The 14,609-nt window shown below is 39.7% G+C and overlaps 1 protein-coding gene across 1 annotated transcript in view; it reads left to right on the forward strand.

Annotated features, from left to right (window-relative positions):
* EPHA4 (EPH receptor A4) overlaps window positions 1-14,609 on the forward strand; it is a 184,667-nt gene that overhangs the window by 145,056 nt on the left and 25,002 nt on the right. The window contains exons 9-11 of the mRNA XM_054982282.1: window positions 3,069-3,127; window positions 4,843-4,956; window positions 5,135-5,320. Of these exons, the coding sequence (XP_054838257.1) occupies window positions 3,069-3,127; window positions 4,843-4,956; window positions 5,135-5,320 (359 nt within the window). The remainder of the gene's footprint in view (window positions 1-3,068; window positions 3,128-4,842; window positions 4,957-5,134; window positions 5,321-14,609) is intronic.

Raw genomic sequence — 14,609 nt, forward strand, 5'->3', positions numbered from 1 at the left:
AATTAAGCGCACTGCCTTCTGGAGATAGAGTGCCACCCACCTTACCTCTTGGTTATCTAATTACTTCTTTAGGAGACCTGATGTCTGTTCCTTCTGGAAAGCAAAAAGATTCAGAAATAACTTTTAAAGAACATTCGTGCCAGAACAATGCTTCTGTGTGTTTTTTTTAGAAAAGGAGGTGAATAGTGTGTGTGTGGGGGGGGGTGTTTTCGTATTTAATTAGATGATATTTAACTAAAGGGCATTTTAATTATCATAGATCAGTGAAATCAAAACATTAGTCAAAATACATCTATTTAAGTGGCTGAAGTTCCATTGATGCTCCCCCAATGTTGTCTTATAATACACTGCATTGGTCATATTTTTGTGATTGTGCATTAAAGTCAGCAGTTCCTCTGAGTCTTTGTTTTCCCACTCTTTAAATGTGAATGCAAAAGGTTCCAGCTTCCATGGCTTGGCCACGACAGAAGCAAGCAGGGATCCTGCTGTTTTAGCACAATGGCAGCTAATATTCTTTGGCTCGCACATTGCCATTTGTGGTTCATGCTTGTCAAATTTAAAACCCACCTCTTCTTTATCTCAAAGTCCCACCTGTAGACTAGTCTTCATCCCTGACCCCTGCAGTTTCTCAAAGCTTCTGTGTTCCTTTCCTGAATCCCGCCTCCCATTTATTCACTGTCATCCAAATCCCTATAATTACAGAATTGAACACTGTGACAAAGGTTTCTTTCTGTCATTCAGGTGAGCTATCTGTGAATGTCAGTTTGTGTCCAGCATTCCTCAGGCCTCCCAAGAACTTCCCATGCCCTAGTGACTACATAATAAGTAAAGGGGTGTGGAGGGGGAGGGGAGAGTATCTTTTTCAGGGCAGTAGGCTCTAGCAGTTTCCCTTCCTAAGCAAAAGCTCAACAGGTGACAAAGGTGAAATGGCAACAAATGGTAGGTTTGGAAGCCTTTATTAGAAGCTAAACAGGCTATAATTAGGGGGCTGGGAAGTATTCCTTTTGCTTCTTTTTTGCTACTCCCTTCTTTAGAACTTTGGGGAGGTTTTTTTCATGGTGCTTTTGTGTTAAGGCAAGCTAAAGAGGATTTTTAAAAAGTTACTGTTGTATTTAGCAAATTGTATGTAAAAGTCAGTGTGTATGTGTATTAAAGTCAGTGGCAATAGAAAATCCATTACCTCATGGCAATTCTGTTAAAGTCAATGAATATACATAGCATGTGGACTGTGACCTTAGACCAAAATATTTCATAAATATTCTCCCCAGTGTCTCTGCCTTTAATACAGCCCCTATGTGTTCATGTAATATCTGGCATCCTCTCCATTAATTTGCTCATACAGAATCATGAAATAAGTCTGGCAATCCGCACTTGGGGGTTGTAATAACCGGGAGCTGATAAGTCTGAAACCAGTGACAGAAGTCCTGATACTTTTGAGGAAACTGGATCAAATTATGTTTTGATTTTCTAGATCCACAGTTCTGAAGACTTTATGGCACTGAAGTCTTTGAAAGATGGATCAGCAGTCTCCACACATTTCTCTCCATTTATTACAAACCTTTAGTTTGCACCTTGTGCTGTTCCTGAGGGTCTCCTGACCCCAGAAACAAAATTCCAGAGTTCAGTGGGATGCAGCAGAAGGAAGGTCCCACTCCACAAGATCCCGCACACATTGGATAATGCACTTCCAATCCTCTTTATAGATCATTTGGAACAGATTTTTTCATGTGCGGAATGAAAAATCCACCTCAAACGATTGATAAAGTGCATTATCCAACGTGTGCAGAATCGCTGTACTCAAGGTGCTATACTCAAAGGATTGTCCTTTAACTTTTTATGTTTAGGTCATACTTATTGAAACAATTACAATTGCTTCAATATGTTTTGAGAGGGGTTATTAGGAATCATGGATCACGGTGGTGGGTATTATTTTAGAGTTGCTCTATGCAAGACATCTTACATGAGGATGCTCAAGCCTCCCTGAGGTCTCTGTTAATTTCACCTTTCCAAAGGGGAGACCTCAGGGAGGCGAAGATGAAATGAACAAACCCTCTGAGGAGCCATCTCTGGCTCTGTCTTTTGAAACTACGCTTCCTGGCTAACATTGCATCTCCCTACACTTGAGTGTCTTTGTGTTAGATGTCTCATGTAGAGAGACTCTTAGTTTGCTGGTAAATTTACACAGCGGCACCAACAATCTAAACTTTCTCCTGAACAGTCCTGGGAAGTCCTGATATTGATGTTAATATGAAAAGCCACAGGGTCCCACGGGGAGGAAAAGCAAAAAGCATAAACAGTTCCCATTCGGGGAAACTCAATTATAATTGCTAATTATTGTGCTTGGAGAATTTTCCATTCTGACCAAATTTGAACCCTCATATCCTGAGAACTTAAGAAGGTCTTGAACCTGCTGAACTTAAAAGCAATTTTAAACCCTGTAAATAGCACTCTTTTAGGAAGAGTCTTTGCTTATTAAACACTTATAGATCTATGCTTATATTATTTCTCAAAGATCTTTTTAAAAATTAAAGTTATAAATATTAGGAATATATTATGTGTAGCCTTAATATTAATCTCTAGGATAATACGTTATTAATATGCCTCTATATAAAGTAAAAATAATTTTATTAGATATATATTTGCAGTTAGCAATGAAATATCAGCCAGATTGTGCCTGAAAACTAATCATTTGTACATACTTTATAAATTCCATCACATAGACAGTTTTAATTGTTCTCACAAACCTAAAGTAATAACTCCTGTCAAATCTGGTAAGAGAAATTTCTGCATTTGGGGACAAAATGTATGAGAGGGAGGGGGGGAAGTAAATTGCCTTTTCCTAAGTAGTAGTGTGGATGTTTTCCTTGATAGTGACAGCTAATGCAGGATTAGAAATGTGGCAACTCTTTGTGCTACAGGTAGGTCTAGGTTAGCTCATCAGCCACAGCAGCAGAGAAAACAAGTTTTGGCAGGTAAAGTAATTCAAGTCTTAACAGGTCAAGAAGACTCTTGAGTTCACTAAGTAAGATATTTATTTTGATTTGTAATGCTCTTTTTCATTCTGACAGACGCAGCAAATACAGTAAGGCCAAGCAAGAAGCAGATGAGGAGAAGCATTTGAACCAAGGTAAAAGGCAGTGATGCTTGGTTTTCCGATCTGGTTCACAAAGCATGTCTTGTGCGCTTTTGAGCTTGGGAAAGAAGAAATGACATCTCCTTAGATGTGACTATCAGTGGGTTTCCTTGATTTGTAGCTTTCCTCAAACCAAACTGAATATTTTGGACCTTATTTAGCTGTTGCTATGTACTGTTTGTTGCCATTGTGAAGGTATAAACAGATATTCAATGGATGACAATTACTTTTAAGAGCAGCAGTTACCTCTGAGCCAACAACACAGTGGCTCCCATCTTGTAAATGCCAGGAGAAAGCAGTGATGGTCCAGAACCTTGCCTATCCTTCTTTCCTCCAGGAGCCATTTCCAATACCAGAAAAGCTTATTCCCAGGGTCAGGGGTCTGAAGTGTACCAATAGTTGAGTGGCTGTAATGGAAGGGGAAGGGGAAGTGAATGAGATCACCTGTTTTTCCTATTATGTGGGTGAAGCTCTGCTCACCAAAGAAAAGGGATGGAGCAATATTACCCCCTTCTTCCTCGTTACAGCCCACCAGTGCAGCTATTAGTACATTCAAGTCTCTTGACCCCAGTAATATACCTACCTTTCCATCATCAGAAATGGCTCTGGGGTAGGGGAGAACAAGGAAGTTCCTGAGAGCCTTGCCATCTGCAAATCACAGAATTCAACCCATTGACTACACATACAAAATAAAGAGGAAAGAACCTCTTCATTGTTAAGCTTGGGGAATGCTGCTTTGCTTGGAACGTAGGCGGTATTACTTTCATGTCTCTTTATTTTACAGTATTGCATAATAATTTCTTATAATGCATGCTATATGTGCGTAGGGTGTGGTGAGGTTGTAAACACATTGGTCGTGATCCAAAGAGACGTTTTACACAATCACAAGAGCTGCATGCCTACGCACTATTTTCCAATTATTCCTTCTACACTTAGCTCCCTGAGACACAATTTTTATTACTTGGAACAGCTTATACAGAGGCTTGGGACTCTGCAACGGAAGCCAAAGCACCTGGAACAGAACTAGTGCATGCACAGATCTGGCAAATGGACACCTGCTAATCTCAGCCAATATATTTAGATATATTCATATATACATATTCACATTTTCCATAGCCAAGAAAGCACAGGCTGCTGGGCTGAACAGCTGTGTTGCTGCTCAAAAACACACAACATATGAAAATACTTGCCTATGTATTTACTTGCTAGGTGCTTTTGCTGTACTGCTATTCATACAACTCAGTGTGAAAAAGCTTCTTCCCTGCTGGAAAATGATCAGCATTTTGCCTTCTTCAGACCCGTTTTGTGTAGTTTCCAAGTTATTTTTTCCTTCTTGAAATCCTCATCCATCCTATGGTTCTTGAGCCTACTTCCATATTGGCAGAAAGAATCCAAAAGAAATTTAATCCTAAATGTAATTACTCATACTTCCTAATGTATCCTACTGAAAATTCAAGCTTACTGTGTGAATTCAAGTAAACACAATTTTATTGATTATGGACCTTGCATTTAATATAGAATGGAATCCACACTAAGGTTAAAGTCTGATTACCTGTTTGTGTATGGACAGAGGGGAAATCACATTCAAAGTATTGAACACTTTGAACCTGGATTCCCTGAGCTCGTTTGGTATGTGGATACATATTCATGATTTTTCATGCTTGCTTTTGTGAATCAGCAATTTTCAATAACAGGTCTTTGCTTTGTAGGTGTTAGAACATATGTGGACCCCTTTACATATGAGGACCCTAACCAAGCAGTGCGGGAATTTGCCAAAGAAATCGATGCGTCCTGCATAAAAATTGAAAAAGTCATTGGTGTTGGTAAGTTTCAAGGCATTGTCATGTCAGCAGATAATAGATTCATAATGGGCAATGTTTACTGGAATTATCGTGAATCAATTGATGAGTTTAGTGGAACTGTTGTCATGTAATGATTGGTGTTTTTATGTAAGAAAGTTTCACTTATAGTTGATCATTTGGATTGTTTCTTTCTTTGCAGGAGAATTTGGTGAGGTCTGCAGTGGTCGCCTGAAGGTGCCAGGCAAGAGGGAGATCTGTGTTGCTATCAAGACACTGAAAGCAGGATACACAGACAAACAAAGAAGGGACTTCTTGAGTGAAGCAAGCATCATGGGACAATTTGACCATCCCAACATCATCCACTTGGAAGGGGTGGTGACTAAATGTAAGTAGGTCATCATCTGCTGCCAAATGCATAACCATTTCTTCAACAAGGGCGGTTTGAAAGGCACTCTGAAATTAAATCAGCATAAGGGTTTCTCCAGTACTCTTCTTGCTGTGAAATGACAGATGGAGCAGATTCACCGATAGCTAATAGGAGGAAATCAGAACAGGGCTAGCCATTAATCTTGTTGTCAGCTATAAATGGTTTTATGGTTACCGCTGATACCCTATCTCCAAGCAACTTGTGCATAATTTTACAAGGGAGCATAGCACTACAAGGTTTTGGTGGGAAAAGGGGAAATGTGATGGAAGAATGTTTTTCTGCAGAGGGTTGGTTCCGTTTTTATTGGTATGCCAGGTAGGTGTTTTGAAAGCTGGACTGAAATGCCTTTGTATAGGATGAAAGCATAGTGCTGAATGCATTTCATAACAGTCAAAAGTACAGCAAAACTGTAAAGCTGTTCATGTGAAGTTGTAAGGCATAGATGTTGGGAGAAGGTCTTTCAAAAGAAAAATAATCTTCATCTTTTATATGAGATGTTTGTGTGCTCTTTTTGATTTACATCTTTGATACATTTGCTTTCATTTCAAGGAACACCTGTCAAGCTTATACCCCTTCCCATTTTCTCCCCTTTTAACATCCCAATTAATATTCATTAAACCAATGAACTTTTGTACAGGTATGAATAATGTAGAATCCAACAGCCATGGTTTTCAAGCCAGAACTGCAAGTTATCTGTGAAGCTTGTGTTGGTCTGACTCAAAAAAGACCCAAGTCAAAGGATGCTGCAAACAGCCTGTTGTTTAAGATAGCCGTGGCTCGAAAATATTGCTGAGTGTAGCTGTAGAATAGGCCACTGTTGTTAACAAGATTTCAGGTTCAGTTTTTTATTAGGATTCTGGGCTGTTGTGGATTAATTGGTTTATTGGTTTATTTAATGAAGATTCTGGGCTTTTATGTATTAATTGGTTTGTTTAATGAAAGTGTTGATTACAGGTTTTATATCAGTTGAGGAATAGAATACTAATGTGCATTGGAAATTGTTGAGTTCTGTCAGCAGGTGCTGCAACTTTCTTGAATCTGCAAGTAGTAACAAATTGGTGTTTTTTACACTGTGGCTGTGAAACTCCTGAATATAGTCATCATCACTACAGAATCATGAAGGAAACTCACAAAGAACAAGTTACATTCAAATATCACAACAAAGATGTGTCAGGCACAAAAATGGCTTCTTTGATATTCTCATTACAGATGGGCACGAACCGAAATGCGAACCAAAGTTCGGCACAAACTGAGCCAGTTCGTGGTTTGCGAACCAGCGGTTCGTCAGATCCCATTTCTGATGAACCGCCATGAACTTTAGACTGGTTCGTTTTTCAGTTCATCACTGCAAACAGCCTGGCACTGATCTATCAGTTTCCTAGGCAGTGGGGGTTGGGCTTTCTGCAGACCTTCTGCTGACCCGGAAGTGACAATTTGCTGACCTGGAAGTGACGTTTTCACAAGCCGAATGAACCAGTTCACAAACCGGGTCAAATTCATGAAAGTTCGTGGTTCATGAAATGCAACGAACCTCATGGTTCATTTTTTTCCCGGTTCATGCCCATCTCTAATTCTCACATACTCCATCTTCCCTCAAACATGGAGAATGGTTGAGACTAGCCTTGAAACTCCCATTTTCTGTGATATTTGAATTCAGGTACCCAAACAAATTGGAGCTTCTCACACGTGGGATTTTAAACCATAGGTTAAACCTTGTTTAGAATTCTAATGAGTAAGAAGGAAACAAAAATCCAATTTGCCCAGTTGCCTGCTTTCAAACATCACAGTAAAGTGTAGCTAGAAGGCTTCCCGAAACAAGAAAGCTTTCAGTCATGCTGTGCATGAAGGGAAGAGAGAGGTGAACACAAGCAGGAGGAAGAGCTGTATTCATACCAGACACAGACAGACGGATTTGTCATGACATCTGAATGCAGCAAGTATCTTCCAAGCCACCCATTTTCCCAGGGACAGATTTGGTAGAAAAAGAAATACCAGATGCAAGTAATGCTAGTCTAGTTTAGTCTAATCTTCATGCTGGAAAAAGAGCATTAAGAATTCCATCCCATAGTTCTCCCCAATGTTAAGTGCAGAACAGGCTAGGGAAAAGTTTTTAATTTTTTTTAAAAAAATACCTTCAACTTCATCAGCTGTCTAACACAACCCTGATAATATGCCTCACTAAGAAAATTATACAAGTATAAGAAACTGAGTAATGGGTTACAGTGAGATGATTGGCTAAAATCAATTTGATCAACTGACACTCACTTTTTTCCCAATATTTTTCACACATTATAGGCAGGACACTGCAAATATATATAGGTACACTCTGGCTTTAGCTGTAGAAGTGACATATCTTGTTTAGTTTGTTATAAAGGTTTTGTTGTGATTGTTATTGTTAAGCAGCAAACTTATTTTGCAGGCTAAGTAAATGGATGCTCCAAAATTCATCTCAAGCATTAAGGAAAGTTAAGGGGGGAGGGGGGAAATCCATTAATAGACTTCATAGTGAAGGCAAACATGGAACATTTTGAGTGACTGTGCCACCATATGAGTTGTGGTTTGTTTGTTTTTACCTTGGAGAGTTAGTATAAACACAAGTCTGCGCATCTTTCAGAAAAGTTAGCATTTGAGGTTGGGATCCTTTGGAATGAGGAAAATAAACTGCAATTTTCAATCTTGTTCAAATTTTTTGTGGATTGTAGTATTTTAGGATTTTTGTTTTGGGTTTCTAAAGTCCCCCCTTCTTTTAGTGTACAGTTAATACTTGTAGGGGTTTTTGTTGCAGCCCATGTTGCATTTAAGGGTAGGATAAAAATCTAGCAGTGCAATCTGGTTTCCCAGAAGCGAGTCTCATTAAAGATTGTAGTCTAAATTAAGACTACCATCCTAAATAGAGTTACACCCTTCTAAGCTCATTGATTTTAATGAACACAGAAGGGTGTAGCACAGTCTAGGACTGCACTGTTATTTTTGTTATTAATAACTAGAGTCAGATCTTTAGATGAGATTAACCTGCTAAAATGCAAGGGTGCGTTTAGGCTTGTGACTTCCTTTTAAATATTTGGCTTGGCTCATGTTCCTGATTAATATCAGTATTTATTGTAGAGGCCCTTTCAGTGTGCACTTGGTCTGTGCTTCTTTTGTATTGTGGATTGTGAGAGTTTAACCATGCTGAATGGGATTATCATGTTTTTGTACAGTCCATGTCAGTGTTGGAAGTGAGGGGAGATAAACATTTGCTGTAGTTCACTTTTATTGCCTGTTAGTCACAACCAGACCATAAACCCTAACAGGTGGCCATTAAGTCATACCCGGGAGCTGTGGAACCAAGAGCCTGAAACGGCCTATACATTTTATATAATCTGTTCTCTTCTTCATGGTCACCTTCACAAACTGGAAGTATTTCTAAAATTTGGATTACAAACAGGCCAAGGACTCCTATGATCAAGAGGCAAATGGAAATGTAGAAGGAATTCTGTAATTGTATTTGGGATTGATCACATAATGAGAAGTTCGGTGAAATTGCGGTGATATTTATTCATGGATCTATCAAGTGAATAGCATCTTAAAATCTCAGTTCTGCCTCCTCTTCTTAATATTTTTACCCCTCACTTTGCCCAACAATTTGATGATGGAATCATCAGAAATTACTCTGAACTGCTGTTACTATATCATCTTTCTTATGATGGTTACAAGGGGCAGGGGGAGAGAAATTGTGAGACATGGACTGTTTGGAAATCCGGTTCCCCTCCAGTGATCTCCAAGGGACTGGAGCAGGCTGATTTCTCCTCCACCTTTCCCTTTGACTGATCTTCCTTTGCTGTCAATGTAGTATAGTCCTTTCTGTAGTGCTTTTAATTCTCATCAGGCTGTCCTCCCCCTCCCTTTGGGGTTAGTTTTATAAACTGCAACTTTCTGCATCCTTGGGAAGTCATCTTTTGTGAAGGTGTCCTGGATCTGCCACTTTGGGAATCCCTTAGGAGCCAGTTTAGGTACAGTGATTTAACAGATATAAAATGTCATAGAGTGGTCAAAGCGCTTTCTTGTTGTAATTAGAGATGGGCACGAACCAGGGGAAAAAAGAACCATGTGGTTCATTGTTCATCAAATTTCACGAACCACGAACTTCCTTGAACCTACCCCCAGTTCGCAAACTGGCCCATTTGGTTCATGAAAACATCACATCCAGGTCAGAAAATCTTCACTTCCTGGCCAGCAGAAGGTCTGCAGGAAGTCCATCCCATGTTGCCTAGGAAACAGATTGATTGGCACCAGGCTGTCTGCAGTGATGAACCAAAAAACGAACCAAACAAACCAGCCTAAAGTTCGTGGCAGTTCGTCAGAAATGGGATCTGACGAACCACTGGTTCATGAACCAAGAACCGACATGGTTCATCATGAATTTTGGTTCATATTTTGGTTTGTGCTCATGTCTAGTTGTAACCTTTACAGTGTTATTAATCTTATATTGCCAAATGTGGAAGGAACTGAAACAGACAGAATCTTTAGCTTGTCTAAAGCCACCTTGAGAGTTAATCAGAAAGGGAAATTTCAAGCCAGAAACTTCCTGATTCATAGTGTAGCCTCTTGACAACTAGGCGATACTGACTTATTTTTATGTGATGTGTTTGCTGCCAGGGACTAAATCTTAAGGTTAATACACAATAATCCCCCCCCCACACACACAGTTAAAATCATGAGTGGATTAAAGGGTACCAGAGTGCCATTTTTTCCTGAATTTTTGTACTTATTTCTGCTGCATGAAATGCAAACATATTTCAAAGCAGAGTGACATGTTGATTATATTCAAAGTTTTACCAATTTAAAAAAGCTGTTGCATTCTTTTGTATCCTTTTTGTTTGTTTGCTTGCTTGCTTGCTTGCTTACCCATCCCATGGTACCTCAATTAAAAGATAACTTTAATTGGATTTTACAGGCATATTCTGTGCAAAATGTTATTTGTGTTTAGGCAGCAATGTACTTGTCCATAGGTGGTGATTTTCATACCACCTTCTTAAAACAGAGAATCAGCAAGGGAATCTTGGTATTGAAATCCCAGGGAGGCTTTTAAACTCCAAGCTGTTACAACTATAACAGTTAAAAATGACTAGAGAGCATTTGCATAATGTACTTGTCACTGCGTTAAAATGATTTAAATTTCTCACCAGAAGGTGGGAGGCCAAACCAAATGTGTTTTGTTGCTTGGCTCCCTCTAGTTTGCTACAAACTAGCATAGGCACCTCAAAACTGTCGCCATTTGGTAAACAGTATTACATAAGCAGACATCCATCTCACTTTTTGCTGTAGGTTTACTTGAGTGTTGGTGATGAATGGATGCATTTAATATGCCTGAAATTACAACCTAGTTTAAATTGTGGAAATAAACTTGTGCCTATGTATGTGTTTATATCCACATGGGAAGTGGAGAGCAGGAAAATAGAATCCATTATTAATGATGAGTCAATGGTTGTTGTGGATTTTCCGGGTTGTATTGCCGTGGTCTTGGCATTGTAGTTCCTGACGTTTCACCAGCAGGTTGTCTGACAACCAGTTACTTCCAATGGGATAACGAATTCTATGAACAGATGGATGGGGTGGCCATGGGGAGCCCTCTCAGCCCAGTTATAGCAAACTTCTACATGGAACATTTTGAAAAAACAGCTCTAGAATCAGCACCCCACAAACCTAGTGTATGGTTCCAGTTTTTGGATGATACATTTATCATTTGGAGCCATCGGGAGGAAGAATTGATGGGGTTTTTGAATCATCTCAACAACATCCACCGGAACATACAATTCACAATGGAGAAAGAAATCGCGGGAAAACTCCCATTTCTGGATACCTTGGTCATCCGCAAAGCAAACTTTCAGTTAGGTCACAAGGTCTACAGGAAACCAACTCACACTGATCGGTACTTACACAAAAACTCCAATCACCACCCCCGACAGAAAAGAGGCATAATGAAAACATTAGTGGATCGCGCAAGACGGATATGTGAGCCGCACTTTCTCAATGAGGAAATTAATCATCTAAACCACGCACTTCAGACAAATGGCTACTCCAGAAATGAAATCCGAAGAGCAATCAAACCCAGGATGAATCAAACAACCAAGGAAAAACAGTCTCCTACAGGAAAAGTGTTTTTGCCATATATCAAAGGAATTACTGGTCAGATGGGAAAGCTTATGAAAAAGCATAACCTTCAAGCAGTATTCAGACCCACCCGAAAAATACAACAGATGCTATGATCAGCAAAAGACAGTAGAGACCCCCTCACCTCTGCAGGAGTATACCGTATACCCTGCAGCTGTGGACAAGTTTACATCGGGACCACAAAGCGTAGCATCCAGACAAGAATAAAAGAACATGAAAGACACTGCAGACTTGGACAACCTGAAAAATCAGCAGTGGCTGAACATAGCCTAACGCAAACAGGGCACAGTATCTTATTCCAGGACACCAAAATACTGGACAACACTTCCAACTACTTTGTCAGACGGCACAGGGAAGCCATTGAAATTCACAAGCATAAGCAAAACTTCAACAGGAAAGAAGAAACCTTAAGAATGAACAGAGCATGGTTTCCAGTTCCGAAAAACACCAGGCTAACAAAACACTCTATACTCGACAATAGCCTTGCAGAGAAGATTAGCACATCAAGCACCAATCCATATGCAAAAGAACCTCCTCAGGATACAGTGAAGCCTCCCGCCATTAGCATTCCACACCCTGGGAAACACTTACAGGATGACTCAGCTCAACCCCACCCCTCCTGAGTAGATACAAATGACCTGCCAACATCTTTTCCACACTGTGACACTGAGAGATCTCTGTCTTTTGGTGCTACACCTCTGAAGATGCCAGCCACAGCTGTTGGCGAAACGTCAGGAACTACAATGCCAAGACCACGGCAGTACAGCCCAGAAAACCCACAACAACCATCGTTCTCCGGCCGTGAAAGCCTTTGACAATACAATGATGAGTCAAACTTTTAATAATGATCTATGAAGACTTTTCCATTTTAGATGATATGGAAAGATTCAGACAATGTTCAGTTGGATCTCACTGAGGCTTTCCACAGGTGGAAGGTACGCCATTCCTTTCCCATTGCAGCCCAAAATACCTCCTGAAATGCTGCTCCTGGGGGACAGGGAAACCCAGGGAAAGTATCAGAGGGAGATGGAGGTCTACTGCAGGACAGAGCAAAAATCCTTCATGGGATACAAGACATACTTTCTCATTGTGTGCTCAGTTTTATAGGCCACAGCATGGTAGTATCTGCATGAGATGTAGCATTAGGAATGTGCAATTTAAAATGGTATTTTTTTCAGATTTGGGTATAGAGAAGGCCATAAATACCAGTATTCCCAAAACTCGGGTCCAAAAATACTGGTTTAGTATTTGGATCAGTTTTTCCCTCCAGGAATCCAAATATATATATATATATATATATATATATATATATATATATATGTATATTTTAAATAATTTTTATTGATAATACTTATTCTCCATACAATGATTAAATAGAATTTGTACAATGTAAAATACAACTACCAAATTACATGTTTAAATGTATTGTCGAAGGCTTTCACGGTCGGAGAACGATGGTTGTTGTGGGTTTTCTGGGCTGTATTGCCGTGGTCTTGGCATACATGTTTAAACTTTTAAAATCCAAATATATTTGTCTTCATTATTCCCTATGGAGGAATCTTTCTGTGGAGCTTGGGCAGAGAGGTGTTTGACAAGCAAGCTATACCAGAATTGCAGCATAAGGAGGGCTGGCTGTCCTCCCCTCCAAGTTTCAAGAAGATTCTATGGGCCTTTACAAGGTCCCTCCAGCTACTCTCTGTTGGATCTTGCGGGGGTTGGGAATCCCATGCTTTCTCGTGGACAAAGAAGCCAATGCCAAACACGTCAGAGCAACCACAGACCCAAAGCCTCCCAGAAAGAGTGAACAAAGTCCAACAGATCTAGAAAATCGCAGCATACCCAGCAGCAAAGGGCATACACTGAATCCCAAAGCTTGCAATCATTTGCAGCAGTTTTGTTTCACTTGGCTTTGGGGGAAAGGGCCGAGGGAGGGGGAGCGAGAAGAGGTGACTCTCAGGCAGCTAGTTTTGTTATTAACTGGGAAGCCAAAAACAGTCTACCTGAGAATTCCAGATTTGATCAGGATTCCCAAATATACAAAAAAAATACCGATGAGGTATTATTCAGGTATATTTTCAGGTATATTTTCAGACCAGGCATGTTGAATTGCACAGCCTTAATAGTTGTAATTGCAACATTTTCTGTTTCTACTTTTTAAAGAATACGGTGAAGCAGAATGCATCAAGTTCTTGCATCCATCTAGACTCATAGCATGACATGGATCCCATCATGTATTGATTGCAGAAATCCAATAGGAGAAGACAGCCCTTTGTCTGCATTCTATGTCTCTAGACCAATTTCAACATTACTTGGCCAAGGCATTATGACTAATGAAGTTATGCATTAATATATTCAAATGAAGAGTGTCTCCTATTTCTTTAAGTAGACAAAGTACCATTTGATTGCAGAAGGTTAATTAAAACCCATTTAGAAATATGTGTTCCGTCAAGTGACTTCAGTGACAGTTGCAAAAGGATAAGTGAAATGGGGAAATATGCAAATTGCACATGAGTGGGTTTCATTCTCATGAATACTAGAGGGAGTTGTGCCCATATATGAGGATAGTTTTCTTCAGTGTTTGCCTTTAAGGATTTAAATTCTTTGCCAGAATTTCTGAGCTTGTTGATGCAGCTGGGTTTTATTTTTGTACGCATGCACATACACATACAACATTCACCTTTATTCATGCAAATAAGATAGGTAAGGTTACAGCTCTCTGATTTCCATTTCACATACAGGCTGGCTGGCATACAGACATGCATAAGATCAAGACGGTGAAAATTCTGGCACTGGTTAAAGTGGTGAGGGAATCATGAACAGAATATGTCCTTCAGGGTCTGGCTTCAAGCCAACTGTCCCTAAAGAATGTAAAGGTGCAAAATTTACAGGCTATTAACATTCTTTAACATATTGTTTTCTAATCAGAAAAGGTTATTTCTGAAATAGGAGCCTGTAGTAGAATCACAAGTGGAGGCAACCTGCTGAGTGAAAAATGTGTGAATGTAGAAACAATTATAGGAGTTTTTTCAGTGTGAAAATATTTTACTAATTCCCCATTTTCTTAGCCAAATGTTTGAGCAGATCATACTAGTGG

This window comes from Eublepharis macularius, chromosome 6 (assembly GCF_028583425.1).
Source record: "Eublepharis macularius isolate TG4126 chromosome 6, MPM_Emac_v1.0, whole genome shotgun sequence".
In the NCBI taxonomy this organism is placed as follows: domain Eukaryota; kingdom Metazoa; phylum Chordata; class Lepidosauria; order Squamata; family Eublepharidae; genus Eublepharis; species Eublepharis macularius.